Source organism: Schistocerca cancellata, chromosome 5, assembly GCF_023864275.1.
Source record: "Schistocerca cancellata isolate TAMUIC-IGC-003103 chromosome 5, iqSchCanc2.1, whole genome shotgun sequence".
NCBI classification, from domain to species: domain Eukaryota; kingdom Metazoa; phylum Arthropoda; class Insecta; order Orthoptera; family Acrididae; genus Schistocerca; species Schistocerca cancellata.
In genome coordinates, this window is record NC_064630.1 from 129,275,046 (window position 1) to 129,298,913 (window position 23,868).

The window sequence follows — 23,868 nt, forward strand, 5'->3', positions numbered from 1 at the left end:
CTGACAGACAATTTTAACAGTAACCTAACTTTTCCAAATAATATGGTTACCTATAATGAAGTAATCTGAAAAAAGCTACACATACACTCAAGTAGATTTTGATAAGATTTCACAGTGGTGCAAAGACTGGAACTTGTTTTAAGTGTTCAGAAATGTGAACTTGTACATTCTACAAAAATTAAAATTTAGGTTATTATTACCATAATGTCAATGAGTTAGAACTGGAACTAGTTAAGTCATTCAAATACCTGGATGTAATAAGTTGTAAGGATATGAAATGGAATTATTACATATGCTCTGTGAGTAAAGCAAGTGGCAGACTTTATTTCATTTATAGGATACTATGGAAAAATGCCATCAATCTACAAAGGAGATTTCTCTCAAGTATATGAGAACCATACCAAAAAGTGCTAACAGGGAATATTGAACATATACAAAAAATGCCACTTTAGTGACATGAGGATCAACCAATCAGTTACGAACAAACAATTGACTATAAGTGTGTGAAATATTTTTGTATTGTTATCTTTGTGCAGCTGGGAAGCACGCATTTCTATTTTGTACCTAGCTACCACAAAGCATAAAAAAAGTGAATTACAAGTGCATATCCACAACTGTGTGTGCCTATTCAGTTAGTGTTTTGTCTGCATGGCTATACTGATAAAAATCCTACATTGGTAACCTCAAGCAATAACATGAAGTACAGAGAATCTAAATAAGAGCAACAACATCAAACAAAAGGATGCAAATCAGAACAGAAGCCATTACCACTTGCAGCAGCAGGTACTTTGACAGTACAGCTTCCCACACAACCAGCACCTCCAACACAAAATGGGACAGTGCATCATGTTGAACTACCAGACTACAAAACCTGAGCTGTGGTATCCTCAAGCTGAAAGATTTTCAGCCAACATGACATTAACACTGATACAGATTAGTTCTGCTATGTTATTGCTCATTTGAATGAAACTTGGGTTGTTCAGGCAGAGAAAGTCTTGTGCACACAGTTATGCCACTTTAAAAACACACCTTATCTAATATTTGATACTAACATCTGAAGCAAGGCTATAACGGTTTCTAACAGATGATCAATTGGGGAACAGATTCCTTCCCCCTGAGCAACTATTAAAAGAGCTTCAGTCATCAGCAAATTTCAATCTGTTGCCATAAAATTCATTACAGACACTGTTGTTAACTGTTGTTAAAAAGGCTTCCAACAAATAGACAGATTGTTCTGGCTGCAGATACATAGCTGTGTCCACAGCAATAACAGATAAGGTGGAAGCCTCTGTAAGTTGCATGCAGTTTAATGTTGGCAACACTACAGCTGGAGTGGACTTGGCAGATGGCCTCAAACCACACACACTAAGGGCAGAGTCAAACATAGGCCCCGGGTCAAGCATTCTGAGCAGCACATCAGCGACAGCTACAGATCAGCTGACAGAGAGTGTCAAAGGGCTCAGCACACAAATTGCACCGCCACAGAACACTCCAATGACAAAAAGTAAAGCAGAACGCATCATACATTTAACAGTCAACAGGACAACAAATACCAATGAATCTGAGCTGTGTCACGAGTCAATAGGTCATGTCCAGCTCGAGAGTAGACATATCTTTACTCAGATGATGCACACACATAGTGAACTGAGGCTCATGTGAACTCACTCTCTCAAAGCTGAATCACAAGAAAGAGGTGGTGGTAACAGGAAGCCAGCAGTTTTGTGTGCCTGTAGCTAATATGTGTTGGAGGGTCATGTTGGCCCTTCGAGAAGTTCATCACTGCGTTGGTCTGTTGTACACACATGGTGTGTTTTGGCTGAAATTGGAGGAAAGCAAGTTAAAGGATCAGTTTGGCATAACCACTTTATTGTTGTTTGTTTATTGTCTTCACCTTGATATATGTACTTATTAAAGTATTGGGTGCTTTATACCTTGATATATGTACTTATTAAAGTATTGGGTGCTTTATAAAGTTATTGAGCATTAAGCTATTTATTGCAGCATGTTGTGGAATACACCCGCACCTTTCACTGTTTGATGTGGGCCGCAGGACACTGTGTGAAACATTTTCCTAGGCGCAGGGTGGTGCACATCAGAATGTAAAAAATGAAAGTGGTGTTTTTTATAATCTGACAACTGTACATGATAGACTGATATGAGAACTACCTTCAGACACTTTTTTTAATTCAATGGAGATTTTGTGCTATTGAAATAGAGAAATATTTAAGCTTTAAGAAAAGTTGGTTTTTTTGTGCTCTTCAATATTTATCACGTCATATCTCCTGAACTACGTATTGTACAACAATTTAATCTTATGGCTGGCTTTGGTAGTATACAGCAATAGTGTGCACAAACTTTCTGGCCAATAGAGTCAGTAATGGTGAAGTAATAAATTAAAATATCATGACTGATATGAAATTTTCAGGAAACTAATATCCGAAATGTAGTAAGCAACAAACTTTTTCCCTTCACACATTTTGTGGGGGCTCAAAGTGCAAAAAGATTTCAGAAAGGTTTGAATTTATTTTTAGTTTGTTGGAAGTCAGTGGGTGCTGTAGTTTTCCCCTAGATGAGAGCAGTATTTTAGGGTTCATTGGTGCAACGCAAGTTCCAGAGCACTAAAAGAAATGTTTTGCTAGTACACAATGAAAAATTCAGGATGAAATAATAACAGTATTAAAAAAGAATAGATTGCTACTCACCTTATAATGGAAATGTTGAGTTGCAGACAGGCACAACAAAAAGAAACAAGTAAGCTTTCAGCCAAAAAGCCTTCTTTTGAATTATACAACACACACACACACACACACATTTATGCAAATGCAACTCTCACACGTGTGACCACTGGCAGCAAACGTGAAACATGCACCACAGTGACTCAGTGACTAACCTAAACACCTCTTAACTTTGACACTAGACTGTACATTATTGGGAAGAGCACTCAGAAAGTGCAAAGCAGTGGCACAAATGTTCTTTCATCATGATGAAGAATGAGTGTGTAAAATTTTAGTAACAAAACAGTTGTTCGACACTGTGGAGGAATACTGGTTCCCACTGCCTTACAATGCAGATGTATCAGAAATTAATGAACTTCCGAAGGCCAACATGATACCCTTGGTAGGTGTTGATGGCTATGCTACAAAGCTGAGCGATTCAGTGTGAAGAGCAGATTCACTGGCTAGTTCAATAGGCCACATTTTAATCATTGTTTGCAGAACTGATCACAATAACAATGAACTGCCTAAAAACAACATGATACCCATGCTAAGTGTTCGCACTTATGCCAAAGCTGAGAGATTCACGTGAGGAGCAGATTCACTGATTACTTCACCAGGCCAAATTTTGATCATCATTACAGTACTGATCATGATAACACAACATATAACTTATTATAACTGTGGTTAAATGCTTAGTACAAATACACACATCAAAAAAAGTTTAGCAACACCCCAGTTCCCAGAACTCCTGAAGATAGGCATTGACTGTGGACATTGTATCACAGACACAGTCCCTTCAACTGTTCGGAGATGTCACTAAACCTGACCAAAGATGTACACAACCATGCATGAGCAGCATCTATTAAACGGAGGGGGCTGACAGCCAATCAGTTCCAGTCATTCCACCAGGAAAGAGGTACACAGCTCATGTTGTCTGTAGTTCAACCATGCCTAAATGGTCAATACCACGGTTTGATTGCATCCACATTGTTACTTTGTGCAGACACAGAATGTTGTATCATGACTCAAACTGTGCGCAGTAGGTGGCATGATGCACAACTTCACTCCCATTGTCCATGGAGAGGTCCATCTTTGCAACCATGACACCATGCAGTGTGGTACAGATGGGCACAACAACATGCCGAATGGACCGCTCAGGATTGGCATCACATTCTCTTCACTGATGAGTGTCATATGTGCCTTCAACCAGACAATCATCGGAGACATGTTTGGAGGCAACCCGGTCAGGCTGAATGCCTTAGACACACAGTCTGGCGAGTGCAGTGAGGTGGAGATTCCCTACTGTTTTGGGGTGGCATTATGTGGGGCCGATATACACCGCTGGTGGTCATGGAAGGCACCATAACAGCTGTACAATATGTGAATGCCTTCTCCAACCAACAGTGCAACCATATTGGCAGTATACTGGTGAGGCATTCGTCTTCATGGATGACAATTCGCACCCCCATCATGCACATCTTGTGAATGACTTCCTTCAGGATAGTGACATCGCTCGACTAGAGTGGCCAGCTTCTTCTCCAGACATGAACCTGATCGAACATGCCAGGATGGATTGAAAAGGGTTGCTTATGGACAATGTGACCCACCAACCATTCTGAGGGATCTATGCTGAATCACCATTGATGAGTGGGACAATATGGACCAACAGTGCCCTGATGAACTTGTGGATAGTATGCAATGATGAATACAGACTTGCATCAATGCAAGAGGACATGCTACTGGGTATTAGAGGTACCGGTGTGTACAGCAATGTCGACCACCACCTCTGAATGTCTCACTGTATGATGGTACAACATGCAATGTGAAGTTATCATGAGTGGTAAAAAGGGCGAAAATGATGCTTATGTTGAGCTCTATTCCAATTTTCTGTACAGGTTCCTGAACTCTCGGAACTGAGGTGATGCAAAACTTTTTTTGATGTGTGTATATTTACAAATGTATTACACTGAACATAAGCAAGGACATTTCATCTTATATGCTTCATTCATTTTTCTTCCAATTTCTCCCCAAATTAATTCATTTTGCATTTAGTTTTCCAACTCATCCATGCTCCAAAAAATATGCTGTTTGGATACTAGACAGATAAGCTGCTCATCCTCTGGGGCAGAGAAGCAGTCAGGTGACATTACTGGTAAATGTTTCAATAACTATATTGGAAGAATTAACTTCTCTGACACTGCCCATGCACACAAAACAAATTCTGCGGCTGTTGCCTAGAAGTTTTCTGCTGCTCAGTTTGACTTACCCAACCCTCCATCCAAGTAAATCACTGTGATGAGTAGGACAGACTCCTCCCAAAGCGTGTAGGTGTTTCCCACAGGTAGAGCCTGCAGTGGTACTGCATTGCCCATACCCTAGGAAAATGGTCTGGTATGATGGCATTGTGTGAGTGGGAAGTACAGTCTCACATGTGTTTTATGCAGCACTTTGTGGTAAACTCCTGCAGCTACGAAAACATAACTTTATTGACAGCCCTTGTACCTAGCTTTGCTTGCTTGTGCAGGAAGTGTTTATGGAGTAATTGGCAGTAGCCATTAGTTGCTAAGTGAACTTCCTGGTGCCAAATTGTTATTATTTCTACTATAACCCATTGTCCAGTTTTGGCTAATTTCAGTCTCCCATGAGGAATGTCCTTCTGACATATTTACTTATGTTTATTTAATGCCTTCATCTTAATATAAGTATTTGTTACTGTATTTGGTGGTTTAAAATTTTAGTGAGTGGCACTGATGGCCTTGCACCTAGTTTTTGTGTTTCACTACTTGCTTGTGTCTGCCCATACACTCAGTGTCTACTTAGTAATTGCCAGTAGCAGTTACCTGCCCTCATAAGGGAAGTGTTCTGTTTGTGACTGTTACTTAGTATACACACTGTTCCCATTGCTTGAAATATCATGGGACAGATGCTGTAGATTCCTTTACTTAACCTTTGGGGAACTGGAGTTGGAACACCGCTGTTACGTGATTATGTGTACTTCTTCTCTTGTTTTTAAAATTGTATTTTATGCATTTTTTAGAGGCATTACATAATTATGTGTGCTTTTTCTCTTGTTTCTGAAATTGTATTTTATGTGTGTTTTAGAGGCAGCTAATTAGAATTGCTCGGGTGGGCAAACGAGAGGCATCCCGCAACATGGTGACATGAGCCGAAGTTGCGATGTTGTTGAAGCATGATGACTTGCTCTGGGAATTTAATGCCCAATTGTATGTAATTTACTAATTCTGAAGTCTAAATTCAAGTTATTTGTTATTAATCACTGTGTAATCTGTTTCACATCTTCCTGAGATTACCTAATTTATTATTCAGCCTTTGCTGCTTCTGAGATTTACTTTTCAGTTGAAATTTAACTGGCTGCTCCTGTAATCTTATTGTCTTACCGTATTTACTCGAATCTAAGCCGCACTTTTTTTCCGGTTTTTGTAATCCAAAAAACCGCCTGCGGCTTCAAATCGAGTGCAAAGCAAGCGGAAGTTCTGAAAAATGTTGGTAAGTGCCGCCACAACTAACTTCTGCCGTTGAATATATGTTCCGCTACACAGGCATGCTTTGTAGGCACAAAGATAAATACTGGCGCCAAAACCTCTGTGTCAGTAAATAAATTAAAAAAAAATGTGGAAGGCGAGCTCTTTTTCTCCGCCCCGAGTTTCGACCACTGTATTTACTTCGTTGGATAATGTATGAAAATGCAAATTCCGTATTGTTCATCTTTGAATGTAGCAGAATTTCAATGTGTTACGAAAATCCGACTGGCAACACTGTTTGGGATGTTTGTCAATATGGCCGTCTCTACGTTCTGAATTTTTTCCTACCTGTGAGAAGAAATGGTTGCTAATAGGAAGCTGATGAAATGTGAATCACATGCAGTATTCTCTTCACCATAAGAATAATATGAATATAAACATTTTGCAATGTATTCTTTCACGTTTGCTGCTATCTCATTTAAATCCTGTCTGCCTAATAAACTACGAAACTAGAGTGAGACAACAGCAAACGCGGAAGAATATCTGTATCGTGTCATGTTTATATTCGTATTATTCTTATGCCTAATAGTGATACAGTCAGAAATGAAGCACGACAACTGACTAGATTTTTTAAATCTAAGATGACCCTAATTTCTCTGCAGAATTTGATGTACTAAAGAAGCGGCTGCAAAGATTTTCAAACGGAGAAAAATTTTTGGCTAACTTTCGTTCCTGTTGATCATTATCAAAGAAAGCAGCAGTGTAAGTAACAACAAATAGCAGCCTCTTGCCATTGTTTCACTAATGAGACAATTCCTCTCTCTTTTTTTTTAATTTTAAGCGGTGGTAGCGTGCACAAAAGCAAGCCATGCCGTGAGCGGCGACAGGCCGTAAACACGCACTATCAGAATACGACAAACAATGCATGACACAGTACAGTAATGCATTTTCAGCTTAGAGTGACGTAAACACCTATAACAAAGAAAACGGCACTTATCAGATCAAAGCAAAATAAGCAATCGATTAAAACCAGACGGAGCACGTGAAAAAGGAAGGGTACCCTTATAAATACGGACGGAGCGCCTGACGCATAGCAAAGACTACCTGGTAAAGTGTAAATGCTAAGCTTATGACTCGAACCAAACTACTGTAACTGTATCGTCATTCATTCGACCTAAATTGTGTGTCATATTACAATGGACCAACTTTGTTTCGATTTGGAGGTGTGGCCTAAAACTTTTCTCTCCCCTTGAATTTCGAGTCTCAAATTTCAGGTGCGGCTTAGATTCGCGAAATTTTTTTTTCCTTGATTTCGAGTCTCATTTTTCAGGTGCGGCTTAGATTTGAGTGCGGCTTAGATTTGAGTAAATACGGTAATCAAAATGCTTGTTCTTATTTTAGCCAAAAAGGAAATTATCATCTTGAATCTTACATGTTTTGGGTTTTAAGTAAATTTATATTTGGAAGCACATGTCCCTATAATGAATGACATTCAATTCCCACTCACCCACTCCTTCCTTGTCCAAGCTCAGTAAGTGCTCAATGGCAGGCAACAAAATCCTATTGGTGCTGGTACACCAACACTTCAGAGTTAGGGCACAAAAGTGTGTGGTGCCAGTGACTGTTGTCCCACTCATAAATGTTGCCTGTCCTCTCATTTCCCTGCTGTGTCTACCCTTGTAAGTGATAATTGAAACTTTAAATGCATGCAGCATGCACTTAGACACATAATGCTGGAAGGTTACCACAAATGGCTCATCACTCAAGTTCCCTTCTGCAGAACATCTGCAACAAACCAACTTGAGTCACAGGCATGTCTAACTTCAACAATCACTGATGAAAACTCAAACTTAACTTAAGCACAAGCACGAGCATCAGGTTTCTTCTCGAGTAAGATACGGCCCACAGATGCTTGACAAAGTTCCCACCCATGCCAGGTGCTGATATGATAAAAATAAGATGCCACAGCATAAACTTCATGCCAGGTTGTGATGATCTGAGCTTCAAGAGGATTCGCCTGGAATTCCAGATGAATTCAGGCTCCCCACACATGTGGTACCAACAACTGCAGAGAAAAGGAAGAACAAAGATTGGATTTAACATCCTGTTACCATTTAGGTCATTAGAGACAGAGCACGAACTTGGATTGTGTCAAATATGGGGAAGGAAACTGGTTGTGCCCTTTCAGAGGAACCATCCTGACATTTGCCTTGACCAATTTAGGGAAATCATGGAAAACCTAAATTTGCATGGCTGGACATGGGTTTGAATCAACATCCTCTGGAATGTGAGTCCAGTCTGCTAACCACTGCACCACCTCGATTAGATTAGATTAATATTAGTTCCATAGATCATGAATACGATATTTCATAATGATGTGGAACAAGTCAAATTTTCCAATACATTACATAATTAAGTTAATTTAACAACATAATTAATTTAATATAACAACTTTTTTATTTTTATTTTCTTTTTAATTTTTTTTCTCTCTTAATTTATATCTAAAAATTCCTCTATGGAAAAGGAGTTGTCATTCAGAAATTCTTTTAATTTCTTCTTAAATACTTGTTGGTTATCTGTCAGACTTTTTATACTATTTGGTAAGTGCCCAAAGACTTTAGTGGCAGTATAATTCACCCCTTTCAGTGCCAAAGTTAGATTTAATGGTAAATAGTATTGTAGTTATGCACACTGCTAATACTTTTTAATTGGGTTTGGTTGTTAATAACAAATTTCATACAAGAGTATATATACTTAGAAGCTACTGTGAATATCCCTAGATCCTTAAATAAATGTCTGCAGGATGATCTTGGGTGGACTCCAGCTATTATTCTAATTACACACTTTTGTGCAATAAATACTTTATTCCTCAGTGATGAATTACTCCAAAATATGATGCCATATGCAAGCACTGAGCGAAAATATAAGCTAATTTAATAAGATGTTTATTACCAAAATTTGCAATGACCCTTATTGCATAAGTAGCTGAACTCAAACGTTTCAGCAGATCATCAATGTGTTTCTTCCAATTTAATCTCTCATCAATGGACACACCTAAAAATTTTGAATATTCTACCTTAGCTATATGCTTCTGATTAAGGTCTATATTTATTAATGGTGTCATACCATTTACTGTACAGAACTGTATGTACTGTGTCTTATCAAAATTCAGTGAGAGTCCGTTTACAAGGAACCACTTAGTAATTTTCTGAAAGACATTATTGACAATTTCATCAGTTAATTCTTGTTTGTCAGGTGTGATTACTATACTTGTATCATCAGCAAAGAGAACTAACTTTGCCTCTTCATGAATATAGAATGGCAAGTCATTAATATATATGAAGAACAACAAAGGACCCAAGACCAACCCTTGTGGAAGCCCATTCTTTATAGTTCCCCAGTTTGAGGAATGTGCTGATCTTTGCATATTATGAGAACTGCTTATTTCAACTTTCTGCACTCTTCCAGTTAGGTACAAATTAAACCATTTGTGCACTGTCCCACTCATGCCACAATACTTGAGCTTGTCTAGCAGAATTTCATGATTTACACAATCAAAAGCCTTTGAGAGATCACAAAAAATCCCAATGGGTGGTGTTCGGTAACTCAGATCATTCAAAATTTGATTATATGGCATTTTCTGTTGAAAAACCTTTCTGGAAACCAAACTGACATTTTGTTAGTACTTCATTTTTACAGATATGTGAAGCTACTCTTGAATACATTACTTTCTCAAAAATTTTGGATAAAGCTGTTAGAAGGGAGATTGGACGGTAATTGTTGACATCAGATCTATCCCCTTTTTTATGCAAAGGTATAACAATAGCATATTTCAGTCTATCAGGGAAAATGTCCTGTTCCAGAGAGCTATTACACAGGTGGCTGAGAATCTTACTTATCTGTTGAGAACAAGTTTTTAGTATTTTGATGGAAATACCATCAATTCCATGTGAGTTTTTGCTTTTAGTTTATTATTTTCCTAATTTCAGAGGGAGAAGTGGGTGAGATTTCAATTGTATCAAATTGCATAGGTATGGCCTCTTCCATTAACAGCCTAGCATCTTCTAATGAACGCCTGGATCCTACTATATCCACAACATTTAGAAAATGATTATTAAAAATATTTTCAACTTCTGACTTTTTGTTCGTAAAGTTTTCGTTCGATTTGATGGTAATACTGTCTTCCTGTGCTCTTGGTTGACCTGTTTCTCTTTTAATAATATTCCAAATTGTTTTAATTTTATTATCAGAGTTGCTGATTTCAGACATGATGCACATACTTCTGGATTTTTTAATAACTTTTCTTAATATAGCACAGTAGTTTTTATAATGTTTGATAGTTTATGGGTCACTACTCTTTCTTGCTGTCAGATACATTTCCCTTTTCCGGTTACAAGATATTTTTATACCCTTAGTAAGCCATGGTTTGTTACATGATTTCTTATGAGTATATTTAACTATTTTCTTGGGGAAGCAGTTTTCAAATGCATTTACAAAAGTGTCATGAAATAAATTATATTTTAAATTGGCATCAGGTTCATGGTACACCTCATCCCAATCTAACTGCTGTAGGCTTTCCCTGAAATTTGCAATTGTTAAATCGTTGACTGAACATACTACTTTGGAGGACTGCTGAATGGAGCTATGTCATATATTGTAACTAGCTGTGCACCATGATCAGAAAGACCATTCTCAACAGGCTGAGCATTTATCTGGTTAAACTTATCTTGGTATATAAACAAGTTATCTATCAGTGAGCTGCTATCCTTTACCACCCGAGTAGGAAAATAAATAACGGGTGTCAAATTGAAAGAACCGAGTAATACTTCAAGGTCATTTTTCCTATTACCCTCTTTCAGAGAATCTACATTGAATCCCCACAAATAATAATTTGCTTCCCCCTGTCTGACAGATAGCACAACAAGGAGTCCAAATTTTTCTGAAATAGATTAAAATTTCCCGATGGGGACCTATATACAGTTACAATTATAAATGTGCCTTTATTTAATTTAAGCTCACAGGCACATGCTTCTATATGTTTCTTTACACAAAACTTTTTTGTTTCTATACTTTTTGCACAATGATAACTTTTGACATATATGGCAACTCCTCCTTTCTCCATATTTTCTCTAATTACATGTGCAGAGAGCGTATATCCACTTACATTTACCTTATCCATATCAGTAACAATGTGATGCTCAGACAGGCATAGTATAACTATTTCATCCTCAGCTTCTAAATCTTCTATACAAATCAGAAGCTCATCTGTTTTATTCTTTAAACTCCCAATATTTTGATGAAATATAGTTACATTATTTTTAATTATACTTTTATGAGAACCTTTCCTTATTCTAACATTTGCAGTACTCTCCTGCCTGAGTTTCTCATCGTGCTTAGGCCTAGTTCCTATACCAGTGGTCACATGGTGTTCAGAGAGGCAGATTATGTCAACTGGGTTGGGTGACTTTAATTCATCAATGCAATTACCTAGGACTGAGATACAACTTGGTAGAGATAAAATTTCTGGTGATTGGCGAAAATTTATAATTGATAGCTGTGATTGGTGATCCAGTGTGCTAGAATTGTGCTGTTTAATTTCTTTCCTAAACTGAAGATTTGTTTCAATCCTGACCTCTCATAGAACTTGACATCTTTCTGTCTTACCTATCGTAAAAAAGGTGATGCTCAAACACCTGTTCAAAAATGGTTCAAATGGCTCTGAGCACTATGCGACTTCACTTCTGAGGTCATCAGTCGCCTAGAACTTAGAACTAATTAAACCTAACTAACCTAAGGACATCACACACATCCATGCCCGAAAACACCTGTAACCACTGGTATTTTACCATTCATGGCAGTGCCTCCCCCCCTTAAATTTCCTGCTATTACCCCAGCCAGTTTACCCTTCCCTTTCCGGTTGAGATGTAGGCCGTGCCTGGTATAGTCCCACTTACTGAGAGAATCAACAGGAACCACACCAATATGAGCCCCCGCACCTGACCCAAGCAGCCGTTCCAACTCCAAATTAACTCTCCCAGCAGAAGAGTTCAAATGAGGCCGGTCATGGCATCTCAGGACAGATACAAATTCAACATTGGTGTGTCTCGATGCCGACGCAATCTTTACCAGGTCACACTCTATACTGTACCCAGGATCTCTGTCGATACTGTTCCCTGGCCCTCCCACAATAACCATGGTGTCTTCCCTGGCAAGTCCTTTACAGAGTGAACCTAAATCCTTTGTCACCTGATTCAGACTAGCACTTGGTTTGAAAAAATTTGTGACCTGGTATTCTGGTCCTAATTCCTCCTGCAGAAGTTGGCCTACACCTCTGGCATGAGAACTGCCTAACAACAAAACTTTCTTCCTTTTCGATGACTTTCCTACATTCTTTTTCAATTTCCTATTGAAAGTTTGTTGTGTCCTGTCTACACCTACCTCTGCTTGAGGCTCATCAGTCTCGCTCAGTAACTGCAGAGAATAATTTTTATGAAATCATTCGAAAAATTCAAAAAGGCTTTTTTGTGATGGACAAGGTATCAGAAATCCATCATTTTGGTTGACACTGGTTCTAACCTCAGAACCTCAGAACACTGTTTTGAAGCAATTGATGCTGTGAGATTGCAAACGTTAATGGCTGCCAATAACTCAGTTATCAAGGCATATGGAAAAAAGGAAATGCTATTGGATACCAGTTTGAATAGACAGTTTCTGTATAGATTCATTGTCGTGAATATTATTGACCCCGTTTTGGGGCCAGATTTCTTGCACCACTTCCTATTGGTGGTTGACATGCATAGTGGCACACTTCTGCTCATAGCAAAACTGACTGTCAATGCAGTACTATGGTAACATGGACATCATTATCAATAGATTTCCTGATGTTATGTCTGTGAAACAAGCAAAGGACAAGGAGAGTCAGAAAATGATGCACTTCATTTGCATATTGCCTAGGCCTATGGTGGTGGCTAAACCGTGATGCCTAATGCCAGAAAAGTTCTCTGTGGTTAGAGAGGGTATCAACAGCCATATTCAAGGTGGAGTAATGGCACCTTCAAAGAGCCTGTGGGCATTGCCTTTATTCATGGTATGGAAGCGCAACAACACTTGGCACCTATGTGAAGACCACCAAGTACTGAATGCCAGAACAGTACTGGATGGGTCCCCTATACCTCAAATGATGGTTCAACTATTCAAACATCCTTGCCTACACAGAGTGGCCATAAACAGGGAGAAATCTTTATTGGGTAAAAGCTGTGTCAAATTTCTAGCATTTGAGTTGTCCTCTAATGGCATCGTCAAATGGTTCAAATGGCTCTGAGCACTATGGGACTCAACTGCTGTGGTCATAAGTCCCCTAGAACTTAGAACTACTTAAACCTAACTAACCTAAGGACATCACACACATCCATGCCCGAGGCAGGATTCGAACCTGCGACCGTAGCGGTCGTGCGGTTCCAGACTGTAGCGCCTTCAACCGCTCGGCCACTCTGGCCGGCAATGGCATCGTCACTTTGTCAGAAAGGGTAGATAACATTTGTAATGGTCCACTACCAAAAACTTACTAAAACTTGCAGTGTTTCCTTGGATGCTCAGGGATGCCAACTCCAAAAGCTGCAGTACTACTGATGCCACTCATGTAATTATTAAAAGGAAAGTATATTGCAGGAAACAGGAAAGTGAGATGGAGTCCAGAGCAGCTGACTGTCTTCAACTCTGCCAAAGACAACACAGCACGGGCAGTGCTACTCACTCATCCAAGTCTTAGTATTCCTACGGCCCTAATGGTGAACACAAGCCAAGCTGCTGTAGAAGCCATTGTGCAACAATTAGCCAACGGGCCATGGCAGCCTTTGACATTTTTTTTTCTCACTCACTAATGATGACAGCAAAAAGAGAGTGCCATTGACAGAGAATTGTATGATATATATGAGTCAAGAAAACATTTCAGAAACAAAATGGAAGGTAAACACATCATCGTTTACACAGATCATGCTCCTCTCACATCCATCTTCTCCAAGGATACCACTCATGCATCATTGAGACAGCGCAGTCACACTGAATACATTTCACAGCTCATGACAGATGTACTTCACATCAGCAGAAAAAGTAATGCGATGGCCAACTTCCTCTCTCGATGCTGTGCTAGTGTAAAAGCGGTCCCATGGGGGAGCATCACTGAATATCTGTGTTAAGGACTCAGAACTATGTTCAATGCTGGAGCAGGTGCAGTACAGCCCTGTGCTGTCACAAATACATGCACCGGAGCTGAATGCTTCATTATGGTGTGAAACATCTCACAACATAGTGCAAGTTTCCTTAACACAATAATTTTGGCAGCCAGTTTTTTAAGGTTTTCATAGTTTATCTCACCCTGGTGTACTGGCCACAGCCAGGTTGTTAACAAAACAGATGATCTGGCCAGGAATGAAGAAAGACTGCCAACTATGCAAGAATGGCAGGCATGTGTCTACACCCTCAGCAAAATAGTTACACCTATGTCTCTCACACGTGCATGTGGAACTGGTGGGCCAGCTGTCTTACTCCAATAGCTATTTTTATTTGCTAATCAGAGTGGAGCACTTTACATGATGGTCAGAGGATTTTCCAATTACAGATATTGCAGGAATAACAGATGCCCATGCATTGATTAAAGGCTAATTTCCTGATTCAGTGTTCCCCAAACAATTTCTGCAGACTAGAAGCAGTTTGCGTCATTACTATGTCACAAACTACTGTGATTCTGTGGTTGCTTGCACATTGGGACTACCAATTACCAGCCCATGAGCAACAGGATGGTGGTGCAGCTAGCACTGGACATTGAAGATGGCACTCCAGTGCAGAGGTAAGCATTGGTCTGAAGCTTTACCTCTGGTGCTTCTTCGTTTATGGACTTCACTGAATTACACTCATTACACACTGCAGTCCAGCTGGTCTATAGTGAAAATTTAAGGCTGTCACCTGAATTACTTTCAGAAAAGCCTCAGTTGTTACCACAGAAAGAATAACTTACAGATTTTGGGAAATATCTATGAAATAATATGCCCTGTCCTGTCCTTATACACCTAAACCTGTTTTCATCCACAAGAACTTGAACAAACTTTGCATGTTTGGTTGAGGTACAATACTGTCTGCCTATAATTAAAACCGACATATATAGGACCATTCAAAGTTGTCCACAGGGGAACAAACACCTTCAAGATTTTGTGCTACAACTGAGAGAAAACAGTATCTATTAAGCATCTGAAGCAGGCACACCTTGAAGAGAATTCAATGGAGTAGGACTCTCTGGGCTCTCCGGCTACACCTTTAGGCTCCTCTTCCCACACAAATACACTACAGCATCCAGTGGCAGTAGCACAAGCAGGGAGATCAGTCAAACACAGGTTCCCCAATAGCCCTGGAGCTTCAGTGTTCAAAAGGATGGGGGAAACACCCAAGTGACTGAGAGTATGTGAAATACTTTTGTATTGTTATGTTTGTTCAGTTAAGAAGCGTGCATTCATGCTGACTCCTAGCTATCACAAGGTGTAAAAATAAAGTGAATTAAAAGTGTATATCCACAAACAAGTGTGCCTACTCAATTAATGTTTTGATTGCATGGCTATACCAATAAAACTCCTACAGCACCATGAGTTGTCATAGGTTTGTTTGACATACAGAGGAGCATTACTGAGTTTCTGAGAAACCTGGACTGGCAGACACTTGCTGACAGATGGAAACTATCCCGAGACAGTGTCCTTATAAAGTTTTACGAACCAGGTTTAAGTGAGGGATCTAGGAATATACCACAGTCCCCATAGGGATGACAAAGACAAGATTCAACTAATTGTAGCTAGCACAGAGCAGTTAAGGAATCCATTTTTCACATGGTCCATGTATGAATGATACTGAAAAATGCCCTAGCAAGTGATGCTATTGGAAGTAGCCTCTGACATGTATTTCTTAGTAGTTTACAGTGTACACACATTGATGTAGGTACACCTTTACCACCTTGGCTGGATTTCTGTTGACAACAGACCCATAAAATTAGGAATTTTACAATGAGAAGGCAATACAATTAATCTATTAATAAGAAACACACAGCTATTCCGTGTATACTGCCCAACATGAAGCAACATTAAAAAAATATCATTGACATTGGTGCCACCTATGTGCCAGGCTGTGAAACCTTCTCACATTCCATGGTGAACAAAACACCATACAGAGGAAGATAATGAATGTACTGTAAGCTAAAGCTGTAGCAAGTGCAGAGTTGGCTAAAACAAAGCCCATGCTAGGAAAACATATGTCTTCTATGCATTTGGTTCTGATATCCAAGTGTCAAGTAAAGGATTAAGTAACAAGTTCCTTGTTAAACGATGTCCTGTAACAGGTTTAAGAAACTACAAGTTTCTACACAGTGCACACTTCATTGCAGAGTAAAATACTCATTCTGAAAACAACTGTCAGGCTGTAGCTACGCCATTGCTTCCAGAAGTGACAGTCTAGCAAGATATTTGCAGGAGAGCTCCTGTGAAGATTGAAAAGCAGCAGGCAGATAAAAACAGAACTAAAGGTATGAGAGTGGGTCATGAGCCATACATGAATAGCTCAGTCAGTAAGAGCGCTGCTTATAAATGAGAAAGTACTGGGTTTAAGACCCAGTCCAGCACACAGATTTAATCAGCCAGGAAATTTAAAAACACTCCATATGCACCTATTGAGTGAAAGGTTCATTCGGAAAATCTGAAAGTGTTTACATATACTTGCTTAGGTATAAGAAAATACGTACAAATATTTCATCTAAACTAATCAGCTGTGGTAACAGTAACACTCTGCTACATGTTTACTAGTAAAATCAAGTGAATATCCAGTAGCAGATCTACAGGTAGATACAACAAGAATACAGAGCCTTGAAAATGTACACTTATGAAGTGTTCGTCAAAAGTGCACATTTTAATGTAACAAACAATTATCAAGCATATAAATTATATTACTTAGAACACTCACTTATGACTCTTCATTTCATATTGCTCTTTGTCCATCTTCTGTTGATTATAATCTGAACAACTCCTGAAAAAGACATAACTATAAGTTCTAGGAACTTTAAGATTTTGTTAACGAGGTGCTTACACTGAACACTTTACCTTTTTATTGCTGGAACAGAGCATTTTACTGCACATCTTTGGGATGAAATTTCATTTTTTTTCGAGCTCTTTGATCCTATAGAAGACCCCGAAGGACTAGATTTTAGTCTCTGAGAAGATGCAGAATTCTCAATGGACTTTGCAAGTGATATCCAACAATACTGAAAATAAAAAAGCACATCTAAGTTTATGAGCTAAAGAAAACGACGGGAAATATTTTACTTGATAGCATAACATGAGTTTGTGTCACACTGGTGTCAACATGAGAACAACAATGGTGTCTTCGGATTTTGAAAGCTATTTGTCAATATAAGGATTATAAAATATATTCTGACTCATATATGAACTGTCAATAAGGTTAATGAATCAATATTCTCTAGAACATTCATTATTAAATAAATAAAAATGAGGAAAAACAACCGTCATCTGTAACTGACTAATGGGTCATAATTAACAGTTCATAATTAACTAATTATATAATTAACAGGGCAGAGAATTGCTCTAGTACTGTTTTAAGCCAAGGAGATTGACAAAGGGGAGGGCATCTCAGTTATAGGGAAGAAACTTTTACATTTGGTACAGATAACAACAACATAGATGAACAGTGGTGGCATATTTGACTAGAACATAGGTTTTTTGGTGCCATGGGAAAGATGATTAACATGCAAGAAGATAGCTTACTGAGCTGAGAAAGACAAGTGTAGCAGATTCGGGAAAAGATGCCATTTTGCAGGAAAAACAATAGAGATTGCCCTTGATCATGGGTGCAGCTCATGAAATTACTCAGGTAAAAGGGTTTTAAATGGATATTACATTTTCAGAAACTGCTGGAAGCCATACTGGACTTCTGGAATGGGATCACAGTGGTAAGTTTTGTTAGTAAAGGTATCAGAAAGCTGTCAGATGAGTCCAGCAATGCAGACATGCAGTCCATGAACACAGTGGTGGAGCCCTTATCTGATTCTTCTCAAGCTGTGTGATTTAGTTTGGGTCAAACTAAATCATGGAACAAGTCACCATAGTATAATCCAAAGCAACTCAATTAATATTTAAAACTTAAACAAAAATGTTTAATAGTATTATAAATTAACCAGCATTGTTCCTGATAAAGTTATGACTGACTACCTGTCTCATCCTTGTCAAACTGTACCTATAACGATGTGAATACCTGATAAATGAATTAAGTTTTTTTGTTCTTAATCTTTATGATCATAGCCTGTTCAATATTCACACATAAGATGAGTTAATAATGAAAGGCTCTGAACTACTGTATGGAACAACCGCACAAGATAAACTGAGTGAGACACAATGAAGCTTTTCAACTTAAGATTTGAAAAATTGCAGATGAACTAATAATAGTGTGCATACTGATTGCTATTGGTTGTGTCCATCATTATTGGAAAATTATCTTTCAGACTTCAAGACAGATGAAATCATTGGCACCAGGAAAATGGCAAAGTAAACTCAGACAGATCACATAAGACAGCTAGCTGTCTTGAGAGTAATGACTGCAGAATGAATGGTGACAAGGTGGACTCAGGATAACAGTGTGGCAAGAAGAGTGGCATGTTTCCTGCCAGAAGAACTACAGCATGAGAAGATCACTGGATTTCTCAACCGGCTCTGATGAATAGACAGATGACAACAGCATAAATCCAGGTAGAGGTCACAGCCAGTGTCACAGCAAACCGTTGGGAACAGATTACTGGAAGCTCGGTTGAGATTCCAAGTTACCATGCATTGTTTACTACTGACACGATACCACAGACAACAGGAGCTTGCAAGGTGTAGTGCTTGAGGCAACTGGGACATGAGTGACATTCTGTGGAATTTGACAGTGATTCACATGTCTATTTGTGGCAGTGAAATCGATGCCAACATTTCTGTACACAAACTGGTGAAAGGTCACAGTAAGCAGTTCTTGGGACTCATACCTATCCAACTCCTGGAATCATTGTGTGGGGAGTTACTGGATATGACAACAGGAATGATTCACTAATTGTTGAAAGGAGGCTGAATAACCAGCAGTTTGTCAAGAGAATTGTATGCCCTGTGGTCATACCCTTTATGACTAGGGTACCAAAAGGTATATTACAGAAGGATAAATCAAAATCCCCCAACACTGCAGTTACACCACAAATGCCTTCAGGAATGTATTGATCTTTGTATGCTCTGCCCGGTCACTTGCTTTGTCATTTGTTGAGCATGTCCGAGATGTAACAGGAAGATTTATACTTTCATGTCAGCCTCCACTTAGCCATCTTCATAAAATAACCAATTACATGTTTCAGGCACAGCAAGAAATGACTCAACATAACATTCAGAGGTTGTTTGTACACATGTCATAATGAATACAAGAGTGAATTTATGCACATGTGAGTCACACCAGTTTCAAATGGAACCAACATCTAATCATTTAAAGCCCATTAAATGATGAATTTCTATATCTGTTACTGAACTAGTACTTCACTGTACTACACTTCCATCCTGTCAGTATACAATGATTAAGGAAGTGTTACTCGAGTGCAGATATTTTTTTTCTGTTGAGTGTTAACTGAGTGAATATTGGAATTCATTTTGAATGAGTCTGTATTATTAAATATAAATTCCATGATGGACTATATGTACAGGGATGGCAGAGTTTCGAGGTTCGAATATCGACATTAGGAAAAGGAAAGATTGTTGCTCACTGCAAAAATGACCAGGCAATTTGCCGATAGGCACAACAAAAAGACTATCACACATTATAGCTTTTGGCGAAAGCCTTCTACAGCAAAGAAAACACACACATTCACACAAGCAAACATACCTCATGCATGCATGACTAGAACCACCAGCATCTCTGAGTGAGTTGAAATTCATGGATATTTGAATGACTGCCTGCAGGATGATTCTAACCACCCTTTCATTGGTTATGAATATTCTTTGTCAATGTACAGAGTTGCCACAAAATATAATACAACTGGAGATAATAGAATGAAAGTATCCAAAATAAACAACCTACAAAATTCAGTGACATTGTCACTGGAGATTGTTCTTGTAGTGATGGTAGCACCATTTAGTTTCTGCGTAAGGTCCTAAATGCGAAACACCAAAGAAAGCCCATTCATCAATCTTCACCCCTTAGAATTTAACCTATTTAACTTCACTAATTATTTGAGCACCCTGAGATAATAACAATTTTACTTTTAGAGGAGTCCCATGTCAATAACTGTATGCATTATCTTTTTTTGCAGTTAAGTGGCAATCTGTATTTTGTGAATCATGATCCAACATTAGCCACTACCCTATTTATCAAATAATGTATATAACATAACACATCTATCATATGCAAGAATGAATATTTTAGAATCCTTTATCATGTTTCGTGTCAGATAATCAATGTATATCATGAAAAACGACAAGGGCAAAAGTATATAATAGCAGAAGCAAAAAATGTTCTGTAAACATGCATCAACAAATGAATTGTTTGTGAGAAAATTAAGCATGCATTACAAGCCACCACTGACTTCATTATGAAGTATCATCCTAGGTAATATAAATGTAAACTTTTTTATTAAGTCTCCATTCAACTATGCTCCAACTTTACCCTTGGTTAGGGAATACGGTACATACATGACGGGACACTGACATATTGCGCTGCTAATGTAAGGTGACATCTTATATGACAATACAGCCCAAGATACATAGTTCGAGTGCTCCAAGATAAGCTGACTTCAGTCCTCAGATTTTTCTCTCTGAGGTTATCTTAAAAGTACTGTACATAGCACTCCAACTAATACGTTTGAACAACTGGAGCAGCAAACTGTAGTCTTGTCAGTATTTATGAGATGATCTGGGAGATGTTTTGAAAAGAGGGTAGCATTGCACCCAAATGTAAAGTGAGCACATGGAACACCTGCTTTAACATGTACAACAGTGGAGTAAGTTGTAACAAGTAGCATGCTGGAGTAGAATGGAATTTCTTGTTAAAGTAGGCCATGGGTGACATTTGAAACTAATTAGATGGAGACTTCATCAAGAAGTTAACATTTGAGTTACATTTGTACTAACTAGGACAATCTTTCATACTGAAGTCAGTGGAACCATACATTTGCAATCATCTCCCAAATGACTTCTTTGTGGACCCATGTTTATTTTGACTGTTTTTGCTGCTGTTATCACATACTTTCACCAGTATCAGTTTTTACTACTAATTATGATACATCTTGTATATGGCTATTGTACTCTTCTGTCTGAAGACTTGTTTGATATAGCTCTCCACACTACTCTTTCCTGTGTAGCTCTTTTCACCTTTGCCTAACAACTGAAACCCACCTCAATTAGAGCATGTTTACTAAATTTAAGTCTTGATCTCCCTATACAATTTTTACCCTGACAGTTCCACTTGCTACCAAATTGTTACCCCTAACACTTCCATTCACAAAAAATTATTCTTTTATGACCTAGAATGTGTTCAATCAACCTATATCTTCTTTTGTAAGATTTTTCACCTACATGTACATGACTCTCTGCAATTCACAATTAAGTGCCTGACAGAGGATTCATCGAACCACCTTCAAGATATTTCTCTGGTGTTCCACTCTCGAACAGCATGTGGGAGAAATGAATGCTTAAATCTTTCTGTGCAAGCACTGATTCCTCCCATTTTATTATGATGATTATTTCTCTATATGTGATTGGGCTCCAACAAAATACTTTCAAACTCTGAGGAGGAAGTTAGTGGTTGACATTTCATGACAAGATGCTGCCACAATGAAAAGTGCCTTTGTTTTAATGATTGCCAACCCAATTTGTGTATTACATCTGTGGCACTCTCTCCCCTATTTTGTGATAACACAAAATGAGCTGTCCTTCTTTGAACTATTTTGATGTCCTCTGCCAATCTTATCTGATGTGGATTCCACAGCACACGGCAGTACTCTAGATGAGGGCAGACAAGCATAGTGTAAGCAGTCTCTTTATCAGACTTGCTGCATTTTCTTAATCACAGTCTTTGGTTTGCATTCCCCACAACATTATCCATGTGAACATCCCACTTTGACTTATTTGTAACTGTAATCCCTAAATATTTAATTGAATTTACAGCATTTAGATTTGTGAGATTTATCATGTAACTTTCAGTGCTCATTCCATTTTTTGCCACTTTTTGCATCATACAGACATCTTATCTAAATCATTTTGCAAGTCTTTTTGATCATCTGATGACTTTACAAGATGGTAAATGACAGTATCATCTGCAAACTAACAGGACTGTTCAAATTGTCTCCCAAATCATTTGTGTAGATAAGGAACAGCAGAGAGCCTATAATGCTTCCTTGGGGAAGGCTAGATATTACTTATGTTTTACTCAATGACTTTCCATCAATTGCTATGAACTGTGACCTTTCTGACAGGAAATCGTGAATCCACTCACACAACTGGGATGATACTCCATATGCATGCAATTTGATTAGAAGTTGTTTGTGAGGAATGGTGCCAAAAGCCTTCTGCAAATCTAACAATATGGAATCAATGTGACATCCCCTGTTGATAGCAGTCATTACCTAGTGAGAATAAAGAGCTAGTTGTGTTCACAAGAACAATATTTTCGAAACACGTGTTGGCTCTTTGTCAATAAATCGTTTTCTTCAAGGTAACTTATAATGTTCAAACACAGTATGTGTTCCAAAATCCTACTGCAAATTGGCATTAGTGATATGGCTCTGTAATTTAGCAGATTATTCCTATTTCCTTTTTTTTGGTATTGGTGTGGCTTGTGCAACTTTTAAGTCTTTAGGTATGGATCTTATGATGAGCGAGTGGTTGTATGATTGCTAAGTATGGAGCTACTGTATCAGCATACTCTGAAAGGAACCTTGTTGGTACACAATCTGGACTGGAGGCCTTGCCTTTACTGAGAGATTTAAGCTCTTTTTGCTACTACTTCTAAGTTACTCATGTTCTTCATCTGAATTTTGTAAAATTTACTTCATCTTCATTGGTGAAGGAATTTTGGAAAACAGTGTTTAGTAAATCTGCTTTAATGCACTGACATCAATAAAATCACCACTGTTATTGTGCAGTGAAGGTATTGATTTAGTCTTGCTGCTGGTGTCCTTTATATTTTCCACAATCTCTTTGCATTTTATGCTGGATTTTTAGACAGAATTTTGCTGTGGAAACTAGTAAAAGTATTTAGTATTGAGGTTTGTGCTAAATTTTGACCTTGTGTAAAACTTTGCAAATCTTGTGGATTTTGCATTCTTTTAAATTTGACAAGCCTTTTTTGTTGTTTCTGCAACAGTGATCTGACCTGTTTTGTATATCATTGGGGATCAATATCATCCCTCTTTTTATTTATTTGGTATATATCTCTCAATTGCCATCAATACTATTTCTTTGAATTTAAGCCACATCTGATCTATGCTTACATACCAGATTGGAAGCTATTGTTAATTGTTAATAAAGAAAGGTACCCAATCATTGATTATCTGATATACTAACCCAATGTTCAGCATTCTTTTGCAAAATCACATTTCAAAAGCTTTTCTTCTCTTA

General features: G+C 38.3%; 1 protein-coding gene across 1 annotated transcript in view; it reads right to left on the minus strand.

Moving 5' to 3' along the window:
• Positions 1-711: 711 nt before the first annotated feature.
• Positions 712-23,868, minus strand: part of LOC126188396 (centrosomal protein of 78 kDa-like) — a 191,041-nt gene continuing 167,884 nt past the window's right edge. The window contains exons 7-9 of the mRNA XM_049929997.1: positions 17,329-17,489; positions 17,192-17,254; positions 712-892 (exon numbers count right to left, since the gene is read on the minus strand). Of these exons, the coding sequence (XP_049785954.1) occupies positions 712-892; positions 17,192-17,254; positions 17,329-17,489 (405 nt within the window). The remainder of the gene's footprint in view (positions 893-17,191; positions 17,255-17,328; positions 17,490-23,868) is intronic.